Source organism: Erpetoichthys calabaricus, chromosome 3 (genome assembly GCF_900747795.2).
Source record: "Erpetoichthys calabaricus chromosome 3, fErpCal1.3, whole genome shotgun sequence".
Classification (NCBI taxonomy): Eukaryota; Metazoa; Chordata; class Cladistia; order Polypteriformes; family Polypteridae; genus Erpetoichthys; species Erpetoichthys calabaricus.
This window is the reverse complement of record NC_041396.2, coordinates 38,565,373-38,578,433: the sequence shown is the minus strand read 5'-3', so window position 1 is coordinate 38,578,433 and position 13,061 is coordinate 38,565,373. Positions and strand designations below refer to the sequence as shown.

At 37.5% G+C, this 13,061-nt stretch overlaps 1 protein-coding gene across 1 annotated transcript; it reads left to right on the top strand.

The window, feature by feature from the left end:
* Positions 1 to 354: 354 nt before the first annotated feature.
* LOC114649268 (crystal protein-like) lies at positions 355 to 13,061 on the top strand. Its single transcript, XM_051924819.1, has 8 exons — positions 355 to 685; positions 1,341 to 1,545; positions 5,873 to 6,006; positions 6,118 to 6,245; positions 6,375 to 6,493; positions 9,201 to 9,341; positions 11,434 to 11,603; positions 11,713 to 13,061. Exons 1-8 carry the CDS (start codon positions 398 to 400, stop codon positions 12,232 to 12,234), a joined length of 1,707 nt encoding a protein of 568 aa, XP_051780779.1. The 5' UTR covers positions 355 to 397; the 3' UTR covers positions 12,235 to 13,061.

The window sequence follows — 13,061 nt, the reverse complement described above, 5'->3', positions numbered from 1 at the left end:
TTTGTTAAAAAAAGATTATGTGAAAAAACAAAGCTATTATAATCATTGTAACTTTTATTTTTTATTTAATATCAGGCCTTGCAGAAAAGCAACAACTGCATCCAACACCTCGTCCCAGTCCAAAATTAAATCTTTAAATCCTGTCCTAGATATTTCTTTAATTTATGCAGAGTATGTGCAGACAATATTAAACTCTTTGGTAAATCATGCTAAATTTTCTGCATTTCTTCACATAAACCTCTTAAAGTGTGCCTAATGACCTAATTTTCGTACTGAAATTCCCCAGCCCCATAAATTCCTGTGAGTATTTAACTTTCTTATCCTAATCAAGTACAAAAGAAATTCTGGTATTTTCTGGAGGGATTCAGAAACTTGAAGTACATCACTAAGTGTGGAAATGTCCCTTTCTTTGCGGTTTGTGCTGATCCTTGCTGCCTGTGAATTGGGTGTCAGTCAGACTGTTGATTCCCTTCTGGTCCAAACTCCACTAGGTTTGATCAAAGGAGTTCGAACATCCCACTCTCAGAGTTTTTGGGGAATTCCCTATGCAGATGCTCCCACTGGTTGGCGTCGTTGGAAGCCACCTCAAGATCTGTCTCCCTGGCATGGAATATATGATGGAACATTTCCTCGGCCAGGGTGCCCACAGCTCTGTAAGCAGTTGGTATTTGCATGTCCTAAACAGGTAAGCAGAAGTTGAAGATGTGTGACAGGGAATCAAGGTATTAGAATAAGGGTAACATCTAATGAGTGGGAAGCTTTTTCGTAAAGGAAATTTGAATTTATGGAACTTTCAGGAGAATTTCTTTAAAGAACAAAAATGTTTAAAACAGTGTCAGCAGGCCATAAGTTTGCTTTTTTAATTACACTTTAATTCATTTTATAAGAGCTTTCAGCCTCAGCCACTCAGTCCCTTGTCAGAGTGTTTGGGTTATCCCTATATATTCCTATAACAGGCATTTTAAGGTTCCTCAAACCAGGCAAGCTGAGACAGAGTTGGGTTAAATGCTTAGTGGCAGGTGGAAGAAACCTGAGTCAAGAGAAAGAAAAGAAGATGAGTAAGAAGTGTTTGGTGAAATCACTAGTGTCAGTAGATCATTAACAATTATACAATATATATATAAATATATATTCATACTGTATAAAAAAAATCTATATACAGTATATATATATATATATATATATATATATATAAAGGCAAATTTGTAGCAGTCATTAAGCAGACCGGGATTAGCATCAAAGACTCTGGACAACAGTTCTAACCACTGTTCTACAGTCTTTTATTACTACCTGTTTTTTTGTAAATTCTTCAATACTGATAACATATTATCTTTTTGTAGATAAGTGAAGACTGCCTCTACTTGAATGTTTTTGTTCCATTGACTGCAAGTCTCACTCCTGCACCCAAATACTCTTCTCTGCCTGTCATGGTGTGGATTCATGGGGGTAACTTCCGTGATGGTACTGGCTCAGCACTACTATATGATGGATGCTTCCTTGCAAACTCCACAAATACTGTTGTAGTGACCATCAACTATCGCCTGGGTAGGTCCCGGAGGGTTAAATGAGGCATATGCTATGTTAAAAAAAAAAAAAAAGTGAAACAAGAGTTAAGAATGGGCAGCATGTTGACACAGTTATTACAGCTCATGGTACATGGTTCCAGCAACCTTTATTTAAAATCCTGTCATTGTTTGTGTGTAGTTTGCACATTTCCTCCATGTCTTGTTGAGAATTGTGGTTTTCCCCTCAACTTCTGAAATGGTGCAAATATTATATTAATTTGTGAACCTAAACATGGGTAAGAGTGGGTATGTGAGAATAATCCCTGTGATGGACTGGCATCTTGTACAGACTCACTCCACACCTTGCTCACAATGCTATTGGGATAGGCACTGGTGCCATCAGTCCTGAATTGGATTAAATGTGTTTGACAATATTATGTTATGTTATTGTATGTTATGTGATGTTATGTTACTAGGCTTAGGAAGTCAACAGTGAAGTGTTAACAATGATATGGCTTGCAGGGATCAGAGTGCTTGTTTATTACAACTTACTAAATATGCATACATTTGTGTATATGTGAAATTTGAATTGTTGTATTTTTATGTATGTGCTTCACTGGCCTCATTAGTTAATGTACAGTAGTTGCTGATGCTGTAAACTACAGTAGGTAGCCATTGGCTGAGTAAGAGTGCCTGTGTTCAAATTAATATGATTGTTTATTTAAAATGAACACACGCACCCCACCTTGGTATTATTTCTGGAATCAGTAATATCCTTTTCAAGTCCTGCAGTTATCCAATCAGGTTACCTTAGGTGTTCCAGTGTACCTAGGCCAATATTTCATGGTGATTTACTGTTTATGCTGCATACCCTTCATTAAAGACAGCAGACTCTTATATGTTACACATCAAAACCCTCTGCTGCTACTGACAGATTGGGGTAAAATGCCAATATGCCCATTACCCCCTTTCAGCTTTTTTTTGCTGTGTCTTATTTCACTACTGCACTTGAAAGACATCCTTTAAATAAATATGTTAACTCATGTGCCCAACCAAGAGGTGTTTAGTTACACTGGCACATATATATACACACTAAATTATATATAATATGTGTGTGTGCGAATATAGTCACACCCAAAGAATAACATGTCTTTTCTTGGTCCTGACTACAGGAATACACTAGGTAAGCTACTGACAGTATCACAACAGTTTTCCGTTTCTGGCTACAGCCTTGGTAATTTTGACTAACCAGAAACACTACAAAGCTTCCTAGTCCTGACTTTACTCCCACCTCTTCTGGTCATGTTGCAGTATAAAACTCAAGCTGTAGAGCCACACAGTTAGTTGTGACCAGTCAAAGAGTGATATGCATCTGACAAAATCATACCACAATTAAACAAGGTTTGCTGTGACACCCCAATTATTTCTGATGCCTTATCTTGTCTTCAGTACTACCTGAGAGTGATTTATGGCAGATAAATGATTAAGGGACCTGGAAATAACCATGGTTAAACAAACAAACAAAAAGTCATTAAAGTGTGAGATCAAAAAAGCTAAAATGACTAAGTTAAATCTCTGTAAAAAGTCTAAAGCAAGAGAATCAAAAAACAGAAACAGAATAGAAAGCATGCTGAAGAGTTTTGATAGTATGTATTCACAATTTTAAGAACGCACACAACCTTAACATTTGACTTGTTGTTTTGGTGACATCACACGCTGTCCACCTTCACATAGAAAGGTGCAACAACCATAAACAAATGGACCTCAAAATGACAACACCTATAAAAGCAAATATAAATAAGTAAAACAATAAAATGGCCCACCCATAGATGTAAAAATAATTTATAATTTTTTAAACAAAAACAAACTTGAAAATAAGAAATAAAAATTGATTATATGATCCCAAGAAACCCAATGGGCAATAAAGCACATAAAATGGACCTTCAACAAGCTCAGAAAAAAATTCAAAGCAAAAGCAGATCATGACACTCCATTAGCAACCTGGCACTATCATCCCATCACAGAAGGGATGCATACTGTAAGTGACCTAAGAGGCTGAACTATGAAGTCCATGGCCTGAATAGATACCATCATTTCTATCTGCAACTGTTAACCTTGTTATCTCTAATGTTGTATTAGATCAATAAATAGGTAGAATATTACGCTATAAGTGCATTTTAATTTAGCAGATGCAAGTAAGAATTTCACTGTACCCTGTACATGTGTCAATAATGGCCTGAAAAACCATCTGTATGTTGCCATTTTCAGGTCTCTCAAAACATATTATTTGTGGCTTAAGTCTGGACTTTTGCTGAACCAGTCAAGGACAGCAAGAGACTTGTCCCAAAGCCACCAGCCACATATACCTATGCCCCAGTCTGAGGTTGCATGTACTTTGGAGCAGGTTGTTTTCAAGGACCTCTCTGTATTTGATGGCATTCATCCTTCCTTCAATCCTGATCAGTCTCTGTGTCACTGCCACTGAGAACCATCCCTGTAGCATATTGCTGCTACCACCACACTTAACCATAGGGATGGTATAGGTATTAGGCAGGTGATACACAGTGCCTGGACATTATCAGATATAGTGCTTGGAGTTCTGCCTAAATAGTTCAATTTTCATTTCATTAGACCAGAAAAACTTTCTTTTTGTGCTCTCAGAGTCTTTAAGATGCTATCTGACAAACTCCAAGCAAGCTGTCACATGCGTTTTACTTGATGGAGTGCCACTGAGATGGTCATTCTTCCCACAGGTTCTTCTATTTCAGAAGAGGACTTCTGAAGCTCTGTTATAGTGAAAATTGATTTCTTGGTCAGCTCCCTGAACAAGAAAATTCTTCATCAGCCAACTATAGGAAGAGTTCTAGTGTTTACAATCTGCTTCCATCCATCCATTATCCAACCCACTATATCCTAACTACAGGGTCACGGGGGTCTGCTTTGGAGACAATCCCAGCCAACACAGGGCGCAAGGTAGGAAACAAACCCCAGGGAGGGCGCCAGCCCACCACAGACAAACTTCTTCCATTTCTCAATTATTGAGACCATTGTGCTTCTGGAAACACTCAAAACTTTAAAAATAGTTTTGTACCCTTCAGAGAGTTCCTTGAACTTAATAGCTTGATTTTTCTCCTAGCATGCAGTGTGAGTTGTGGGACACAACTCAACACAACGTTGTCCAGGCAATTCAGTTTGCCACAAGCAGACCCCAATGAAGTTCTAGACACATCTCAAGGATTATTAAATCAAACTTGATGCAATTGATGACAATTTGGAGTTCCACAGCAAAGGGTCTGACTGTATATATAAATGAGAGATTTCAGTTTTTGATTTTTATTAAACTTGCATATCTTTTTAACACATGTTATCACTTTGTCATTATGGGTTGAGTGTAGACTGATGGGCAAAAACGGCAAAATTAACAATTTAAAAGATCTACAGCACAATAAAATGTGCAGAAAATGAAGGGGAATGAATACTATCTGAATACTATATATTAAAAACATAAAGTCATATACTTGCTGTATATTAAAGCCAAATCCTTAATCTTACTATAATAACAAGGCAACTTTAATATTCATCATGGATTAGCAGAGTACAAAGAAAGTATGGGACTTTTAAAAAAATTCATGGTAAACTGTAATTATTTAAGAGGTGAAAGAATGGTCTTTGGCTTGCATTACCCATACTTTATTGCAGCCTTGGGGTATAACATATGATCCCCATTCCCCAAATGGAGAATTACGTCACTGGCAGTTATCAGACTTAGAATAATAACTTTTGTTATGTTTTTTTGCCCAATCATGTGTCTCCAGCTTTCTGAGACCTGTTGTTTTATAACTCAGAGTGTATATCTTATTGACCTATACCATAATATCCATCCATCCATTTTCCAACCTGCTGAATCTGAACACAGGGTCACGGGGGTCTTCTGGAGCCAATGCCAGCCAACACAGGGCACAAGGCAGGAACCAATCCCGGGCAGGGTGCCAACCCACCGCAGGACACACACAAACACACTAACCCACACACCAAGCACACACTAGGGACAATGTAGAATCACCAATCCACCTAACCTGCATGTCTTTGGAGTGTGGGAGGAAACCGGAGTGCCCGGAGGAAACCCACGCAGACACGGGGAGAACATGCAAACTCCACGTAGGGAGGACCCGGGAAGCGAACCCAGGTCCCCAGGTCTCCCAACTGCGAGGCAGCAGTGCTACCCACTGCGCCACCGTGCCGCCCATACCATAATATATTAATATAATTATTAATGTACACAAAATTTCAGTATGCATTATTAATATATTTGTTATTATTATGCAATACTGTATAATTTTTCAAAAATACAAGATGGTCTCTTTCAGGGGCACTTGGTTTTCTTGTGACTGGTATGAACTCAAGTAAGGATATTTCTGGAAACCTTGGCTTCCTGGACCAACAGAAGGCACTGACCTGGGTGCAAATGAACATTGCTAGCTTTGGTGGAGATCCCAGAAAGGTATGATTCAGCTGACATCTCAACCCTGATGGCACTTATAATCTGCTTACAAAGCAAAAGACATGAGCTGCAGATGGTAAGGCACACCTTGTCTTTCTCCTTTATTTCTAGGTCACTCTCTTTGGCCAGAGTGCTGGAGCACAGTCTGTGGGTCTTCATCTGACTGTTAGAAGCAGTGAAAGCCTCTTCAAGCAAGCAATCATACACAGTCTGCCCTTCTCTCTGCCACTTAAAACCAAGTAAGAATTACTCTTTCATCTTGTTTTGTTAAAAAGAAACAATCCCCAAGGATGCAGTACTAAACAGGGCATGAAACTACAGAAGCATGTTTCCTGTGGTCTGACTGTTTTACTTTATTCTGCATGCAGGAAGCAAGCTACTGTCATTGGGATACGATTTCTAAAAATTGCCGGATGCCTGTTTGAGGATATGAAGTGCATGTCGTCGCTGACAACTGAAAAGATTCTTGATGCCCAGATAAAAGCAGGTTGGTCTGAGCACTTTGAATATCTGACATATGAGAAGCAAATTGAAAGGGCATCTTTTCAAGCTCTTGCTCTTATTGCAAGGTTGCAGGTTAACTTGTAACTTACTTATAACAATGTAACTTTTCATTTTTCTTTTTCTTAAATACTGAAAAGCACCTTTAGTTAGAATTGGTTTGATTAATTATTTGGCATACAAAGAAAATAAATGTTTTTGTTCTAATGAATAAAGGTAACAATAAACCATCCATCTATTTATTCATTTTTGAATCTAATTAGTTGAATTTAGGGTTACAAGGACTCGAGTCTGTCCTGGCAGAATCAGGAAAATGAAGAAACTAGTGATGCTCCAATAAGATTTTTCAGATTAAAGATTGTTATTGTCACATACACTGCAAAAGCATAGTGAAACTGTTTTGCTAGAGTTGTGGTGCTGTATAAATAAATACTATAAGGGCCAATCTAAGAAAGTTAATAAAAGTGTTTTCTTAATTTTTATAAAACATCAGTTTCTTATATCTGCCTAGAATATGGCATAGCCTTTTACCCCATGTAAGTTAAAATGAACTTTCTTGGCTATATCTGTAGAACAGAGTGTTAATTAACCCAGTGAGTAAATAACCCTATTGCTAGCATGGAATGTTAGATATAACTGCAAATAGAACAGGAAATGGCATACAAATTTCTGACCATGTTTAATGAGTCTAATGTATTAACCTGCCTAATGTGCCTCAAGCATGACTGTATGACCAATCTTAAGAATGAAACAAGATATATCAGCCTTAAATAGAACTTTACTTTAATACCATTTTTTATTTGTTTTTGTGTGAACTGTTTTGAACACTCATCACACTGGTGTTTGAATCATCCTGTGAAGCAAACTAAAGGCCTCGGAACTTTGGCAAATTTAGAAAAACGCAGCTACAAATACAGTAAATAAAAGAGAGTAGCAGAAGATAATTAAACGAATAAATAAATGAAATCAGTGAATACGATAAGAGTTAAAAAAAAATAACAAGAACAGCACAATTACATATAAACCAGCAGATGGGTACAGTACACAGCAGGTAGGTTCAGGCTACTGAGAGTTTAGTGAGCTTTTGGCCTGGGGAAAAAGCTGTCCCTGAAGTGGTTGGAGCAAGTAGTGAGGGTCCAATAGCATTCTGCAGATTGCAAAAGTGAAAACAGACGATGAGCTAGATAGCTGTCATTAGAGATGACGGATTCAGCTCTCTTCTAACATCTGCCCGAATGATTTTAGAAGCTGTATGGACAGTCCTTTAAAGGAGTTTGCGACCCTGGCAAGTCAGGTTACCAAACTGGACCATGATGCATTCATTCAAGATTATTTCAATAGTGCAGTGGTAAAGGTTAACTAATTTCTTGTTACTAAAATTGGCTGGTTACAATTTTGCTTCTTTATCCTGTTAAAAGTTCCTATGCAACCAGACATGTAGAAACCTTATTTTCTATATTAAAGTGTTTTTTCTAATTAAACTGCAGACCACAGTTTTATCTGTTCATTTTTATTAACAAAATTAAATGATATAGGATTATAGTTTAGTGACCATAAGAAAACAGTAAAATAAATAGAAATCCTCTTAAAATACAAACTTTAAGTAATAAAACATGTACACAAAACATTTAGCTATTATGCATATGGCATAAGAGAAAACAATATGTTTGTCATAAAGTTCATAAGATGTTTATCAAGAAGACACAAAGTTAACATGTTTAACAGGTTTATACATAAAATAGACACATTTGGCTGTTAATCTAACAAGCCAATTGTTTACTAAGCAATGAAGGCAAATTCTTCTTAATCTGCTGTTTTTTTTTAATTTAAAATGTGAGCTGCTATTCTAAACACAAGCTCACTCAGCATCCACACTCAGATAAGGAGTTTCCATTTTACTTAAAGGATACAAAGAAAAGGTCTTAACTCATTAAAGCAGATTCTTTTTTAATTTCCTCCAAGATGCCCCTCTCTTTTCTTCAACTTCAGTATGGCAACATATATTTCTGTCTCCATGCACACAACTCCTCCTCCAATGTATTTTTCTCAGTTAACTTTTACACTTTCTTTAATATAAAAGACAATATTCCAGTCTTCTCTCTCTTATAACTTCTGTCTGGCTGCAAAATTACACAGACTTCTTCAGGTACTGCAACACTTTAATTAAAGGAACACAACAACTAAAATACCATAAAGCTTAGAAAATCACTTTTTGAAATAGGACACTTTACTAATCACTGATTGAGTCATTTGGAGTGACAATCAGCTGATTTAGATCAGTGGCCAATTGGAGCATCACTAGTAGGAATCAGTTGTGGCTGTTGTGGCTGTTGTGCCAGTCTATCACAGGGCACTCTCAACCACACGCACTCTTTTATATGGTGATAATTTAGAGTCACCACTTCTTCTAATATAAACCATTTTTGGATATTAAAGGAAAAATGGAAAATTAGAGAACCCTCAGAAAAGCTATCACCAACAAAGAGAGAATGGTCAAACACTATACCAACACTGACTAGGCGAGGATTTCAGCTCAGTGTCTCAGGACCATGAAGCAACAGTGTTGTACCAGTCAGACTGACAATAATATCTTTAAATTATCCAGGATAATAACCTCTATTAAAGATCCCCAAAGATTTTTAAAAGGTTGGCTGTTTTGCTGCTCATGTTTTTCTCTATGTAAATTTTCCTAGATAAAGAAATCCACACTCCATTAAGTATGCTAGAAACCTTTCAGCCATGGGGACCAGTTATCGATGGAGAAGTTATCGAAGAGCAGACATTTAATGCCTTTGCAAAGGGCATGTGGCAGAAGCACAAACCTGTCATGGCTGGTAGGTCAAAACTTCAGATACTGGTTTGTGAATGTAAAGTCTCCATCTCTGCTCTGTGATGTAACAAGGCAATCTTCATATTGCACTGGTGACCAAGTGTATCTGTCTGTCCACTCTCTTTAGTTGAATCAAGCATCTTAATGCAAATTGGCTTACATGTTCTATAACATTTTGTCAGATCGGGATTACATTTACACAGAGTACCAAACAAAGCAATGGAACTATCCAGAGTTGTACTTTAAAAAAAATTAATCCATCTGTTACAGAAAATTTGGTAATCTGGTCTAAAACAGTAGAATTTGTATTGTCTATTTTTCATTAAAATTAATACAGAAATGATGTGCCATATGAAACACAGTAGAAGAATGGACTATGTTAAAGCCATTTGGACAATAACTGAAGTAGGGATGCCAATAAGATTCATTAAAAATGAACCTGACAAAAGATGAAAGATGTACTGCAGATTTAAATGGAAGAAGTTCTTAAAAGATATTTATTATTAAGTAAATGAGGAGAAGCTAAAAGGGGTCTTATAAAAGTGCATTTGCAGAGGGTTAAGTCACTTTCATAGGGTTCATGTGGAACAAACTAGAATAAGGGTATTAGGAGGAAGTGAAAAAAGGAGCTTGCAAGGATTAGACAAAGAGCAGGTCAAGCAGTCTAGACAAGGAGTGGAATCATTTCAAGGGTCAAGTGGAATGTATTTAAAGAGACAATACAAGATGAATATAGACTGGAAAAGATAAATATAATCTAGTGTGGTGTAAATAAAATATATACACTGGATGAAAGGTACTTGGAATGAGATAGATAAACAGATAGATACTGTGCAGCTTTTTTTCATAATGGCGTCAGTTTCGTATTCATTCTCTTAAGCTCAAGCACCTTCAAGCAATATGAGCCATGCTCTGAGCTTGTCACAAGCCAACTTTGGGTCAGACGGTTTGTCGGTAGTTTGGAACCAAAGATAAAGTGTGAAGTAGAAGAAATTGTCACAGCAGTGACGGCTGATGTCAAAATATAAATGGTCAATTTTATTCAACAACGGGTCAGTTAAAAAAGGAACATTTCTTAAAGTGATGAATAGTTACATTGTAAAATAGGTGTACAGTATTCAAAAATGTGGCTCAATTCACAAGTGGGCAAGTACCACCCACTGCGTCGCTCTCAAAAATAACGATAAATAAAGGGAAACTTTCCAATGCACAAGGGCTATTACCCAGCTATACAACATAAACAGTAAAATTATATCGCATAATAAAAAGGAAAAATAATGGCTTATTTTGGCCCATTATCCAGTTAGTAAAGCTGGTCCACAAATTAATCAGAAGCCAACCCTGTTTAATAGAAGTCTCAGCTCTTTAGCCCCTTTTTTTTTTTTGCAGCTGATCGCTGAGCCACCACACTCACGCCTTATCGTGCATGACAGAAGCTACGCTGGAAACGGCTTGGGCGCACAGAGATTGCCTAGGAGTTTCCCTGCACAGTAAATCAAACTCTGCAATTTAAAAATCGTTTTTACCGACAAGGATGCACAAGTGCATAACGGCAAGAGCTGCTCCGCGTTTCTTTAAACAAAACAAATAAGCAATTCCGACTGTAAGTAGGTTTTTTGCCCTCGGCATCACAAGCCTGCCTTCTGTCGGCTTGTTGATTTGATGGGCCTTTCTTGAAGTGATGTTACTTGCCCAGCACACCACAGTGTAGAAAATCACGCTGTTCATCACAGAGTTGCAGAACACGTAAAAGATAGAGTACTCATTTTAAAGGAAAAAAAGTCTGCTCTGCTCTCTCTTATTTAGTTCCTTTGTGTTATTAGACCAGTTAAGCTTGTCACTGATGTGGACCTCCAAGTACTTGTAGCAGTGCATCTCCTCCTCAACCAGTCAAGTTTACAAGTTGTGACAAAAGAAAACTTAAAACAGATAAACACAAATCATGGCCATGCTGCCCATATTATTGTCTATGCAATTGGTCCATATATTCCAAAATAGGTAGTGTTAGTGGTGAGCAGTGTTTAAGAGGAGGTGCTCGTATAGGAAAGCATATTAAATATTTACGCTAACACAATATTATATTGTGTCTTTTTCAGGCATTACATCTGAAGAAGCTAACCTGTTTGTATATGAACTGCTGTCAGAGCCACTTTCTAGAGGATTGTATGTTGCTTACCTTTTAGCTGCTTTCAACATTCACACTCCATTGGTTCTACTTCGTTACCCACCTCAGAAAGGTCAGGACCAGCGCCTTCTCCTTTCACAGGTATGAAGGGTTCTCGCAGATATATAAAAATGTCTTTTGCATCACCAAAATCCAGAAATGGACAGTGTGCTCCAACTCTTCTTTTTCTGGTTAATTTTCTGTCTCACAGGTAGTCTCAGACTATGCACTTACTTGCCCAAATCGTCGAGCCATGAGGGACATGGCTGAATCTGGAGCCTCTTCCTGGCTTTACATTTTTAGCCAAGTGGCATCTATAGCAAGTGCCTGGGGAAATAAGACCTACTGCTACCAACATGCCTGCCATGGCTCAGACATGCCTTTCCTTTGGAATACTTGCAGCCTGATAAATCTTACTTTCACTTCTGAGGAGAGGACACTAGCAGACAGCATGGCCTGTTTCTGGGGTAATTTTGCACATTATGGCCAGCCCAATCCACAATCCAGCAATATTGTAATTAAACGTCCTGCATCATCAAGGGGAGATCTATCCCATTCTACAAATTACAGCAACAAACTACCTGTTTGCTCAAAGCTAAACCAATCAGTCTATTGGCCACAATACTCATTGCAAAATGCATGGCTTTTTATGAACCTCACAGTCAACTTAAATGTAACAAAGGAATTCCGTAAGAAATTTTGCACCTTCTGGGATGCTTTTGTGCCATACTGAATCCCAAATGTTAGAGCATTTGTAAAAGTTTCATCTTTTTCATAGCAAATAAGATTTAGATATATACATGGTAGCATAGTCTTCTTTAAATTTCTTTTTACTGTTATTACATGCCATTATCAATTCAGAAAGTGTTTAGACCCATTTACTTTTCCACATTTTGCTCTGTTACAGCCTTGTGATAAAAATGATTTAATTATTTTAATTTCAAATGTACCTGATAATTTTTACAAATTTCATATTAAAAAAAAAATGTGCATCCCACTGTAAGACTACATGCCTACCAATGCACTGGTGTCCTGCCCAGGGTTCTCTGCTTCTTGCAATCAATGCTGCAGATTCTTCAGTACCCTGGAAGGATTAAGACTAGTACTGGTGGAAGAGTAGTCTACACCGGCATACTGTAGCTGACTTCAAAATGGATTAATTAAATTTGTGGCACTACCAAAGTGTACTTGTGCTTTTTATTGTTTTCAGCATCACCTGTTCCAAGAAGGCGACACCTGTACAATCAGATCATATTTGCAGTTATGCCACTGCACAGGCATCATTTTTCATGATCATGCAGAAGGAAGGCGTTAAACCACAGTTTTCCATGTAAATTGCCAGTGTGGATACAATAATGCACTGTGCTTGCCAAAATGCAGTAGGTGTAGTCTTTTTTCATTGTGAGTAATAAAATGGCAGATAATGGCGTACCATTCCTGGCCTGTGAAATAGTAGAGACTGTGTATTGTAATCCCATGCAACAATTTGAAGTACTGTACATGATAATAAAGGATGTCAGGTTAAAAGCACTTATAGGATCAACAACATTTGCATATATA

Excerpts from the sequence above, each read along its gene's own strand:
- LOC114649268 (XM_051924819.1), top strand. The coding sequence starts at position 398 with ATGTCCCTTTCTTTGCGGTTTGTGCTGATCCTTGCTGCCTGTGAATTG. Across the intron at positions 6,246-6,374 it reads TCTCTGCCACTTAAAACCAA|GAAGCAAGCTACTGTCATTG; the intron begins GTAAGAATTACT and ends TTCTGCATGCAG. Across the intron at positions 9,342-11,433 it reads GCACAAACCTGTCATGGCTG|GCATTACATCTGAAGAAGCT; the intron begins GTAGGTCAAAAC and ends TGTCTTTTTCAG.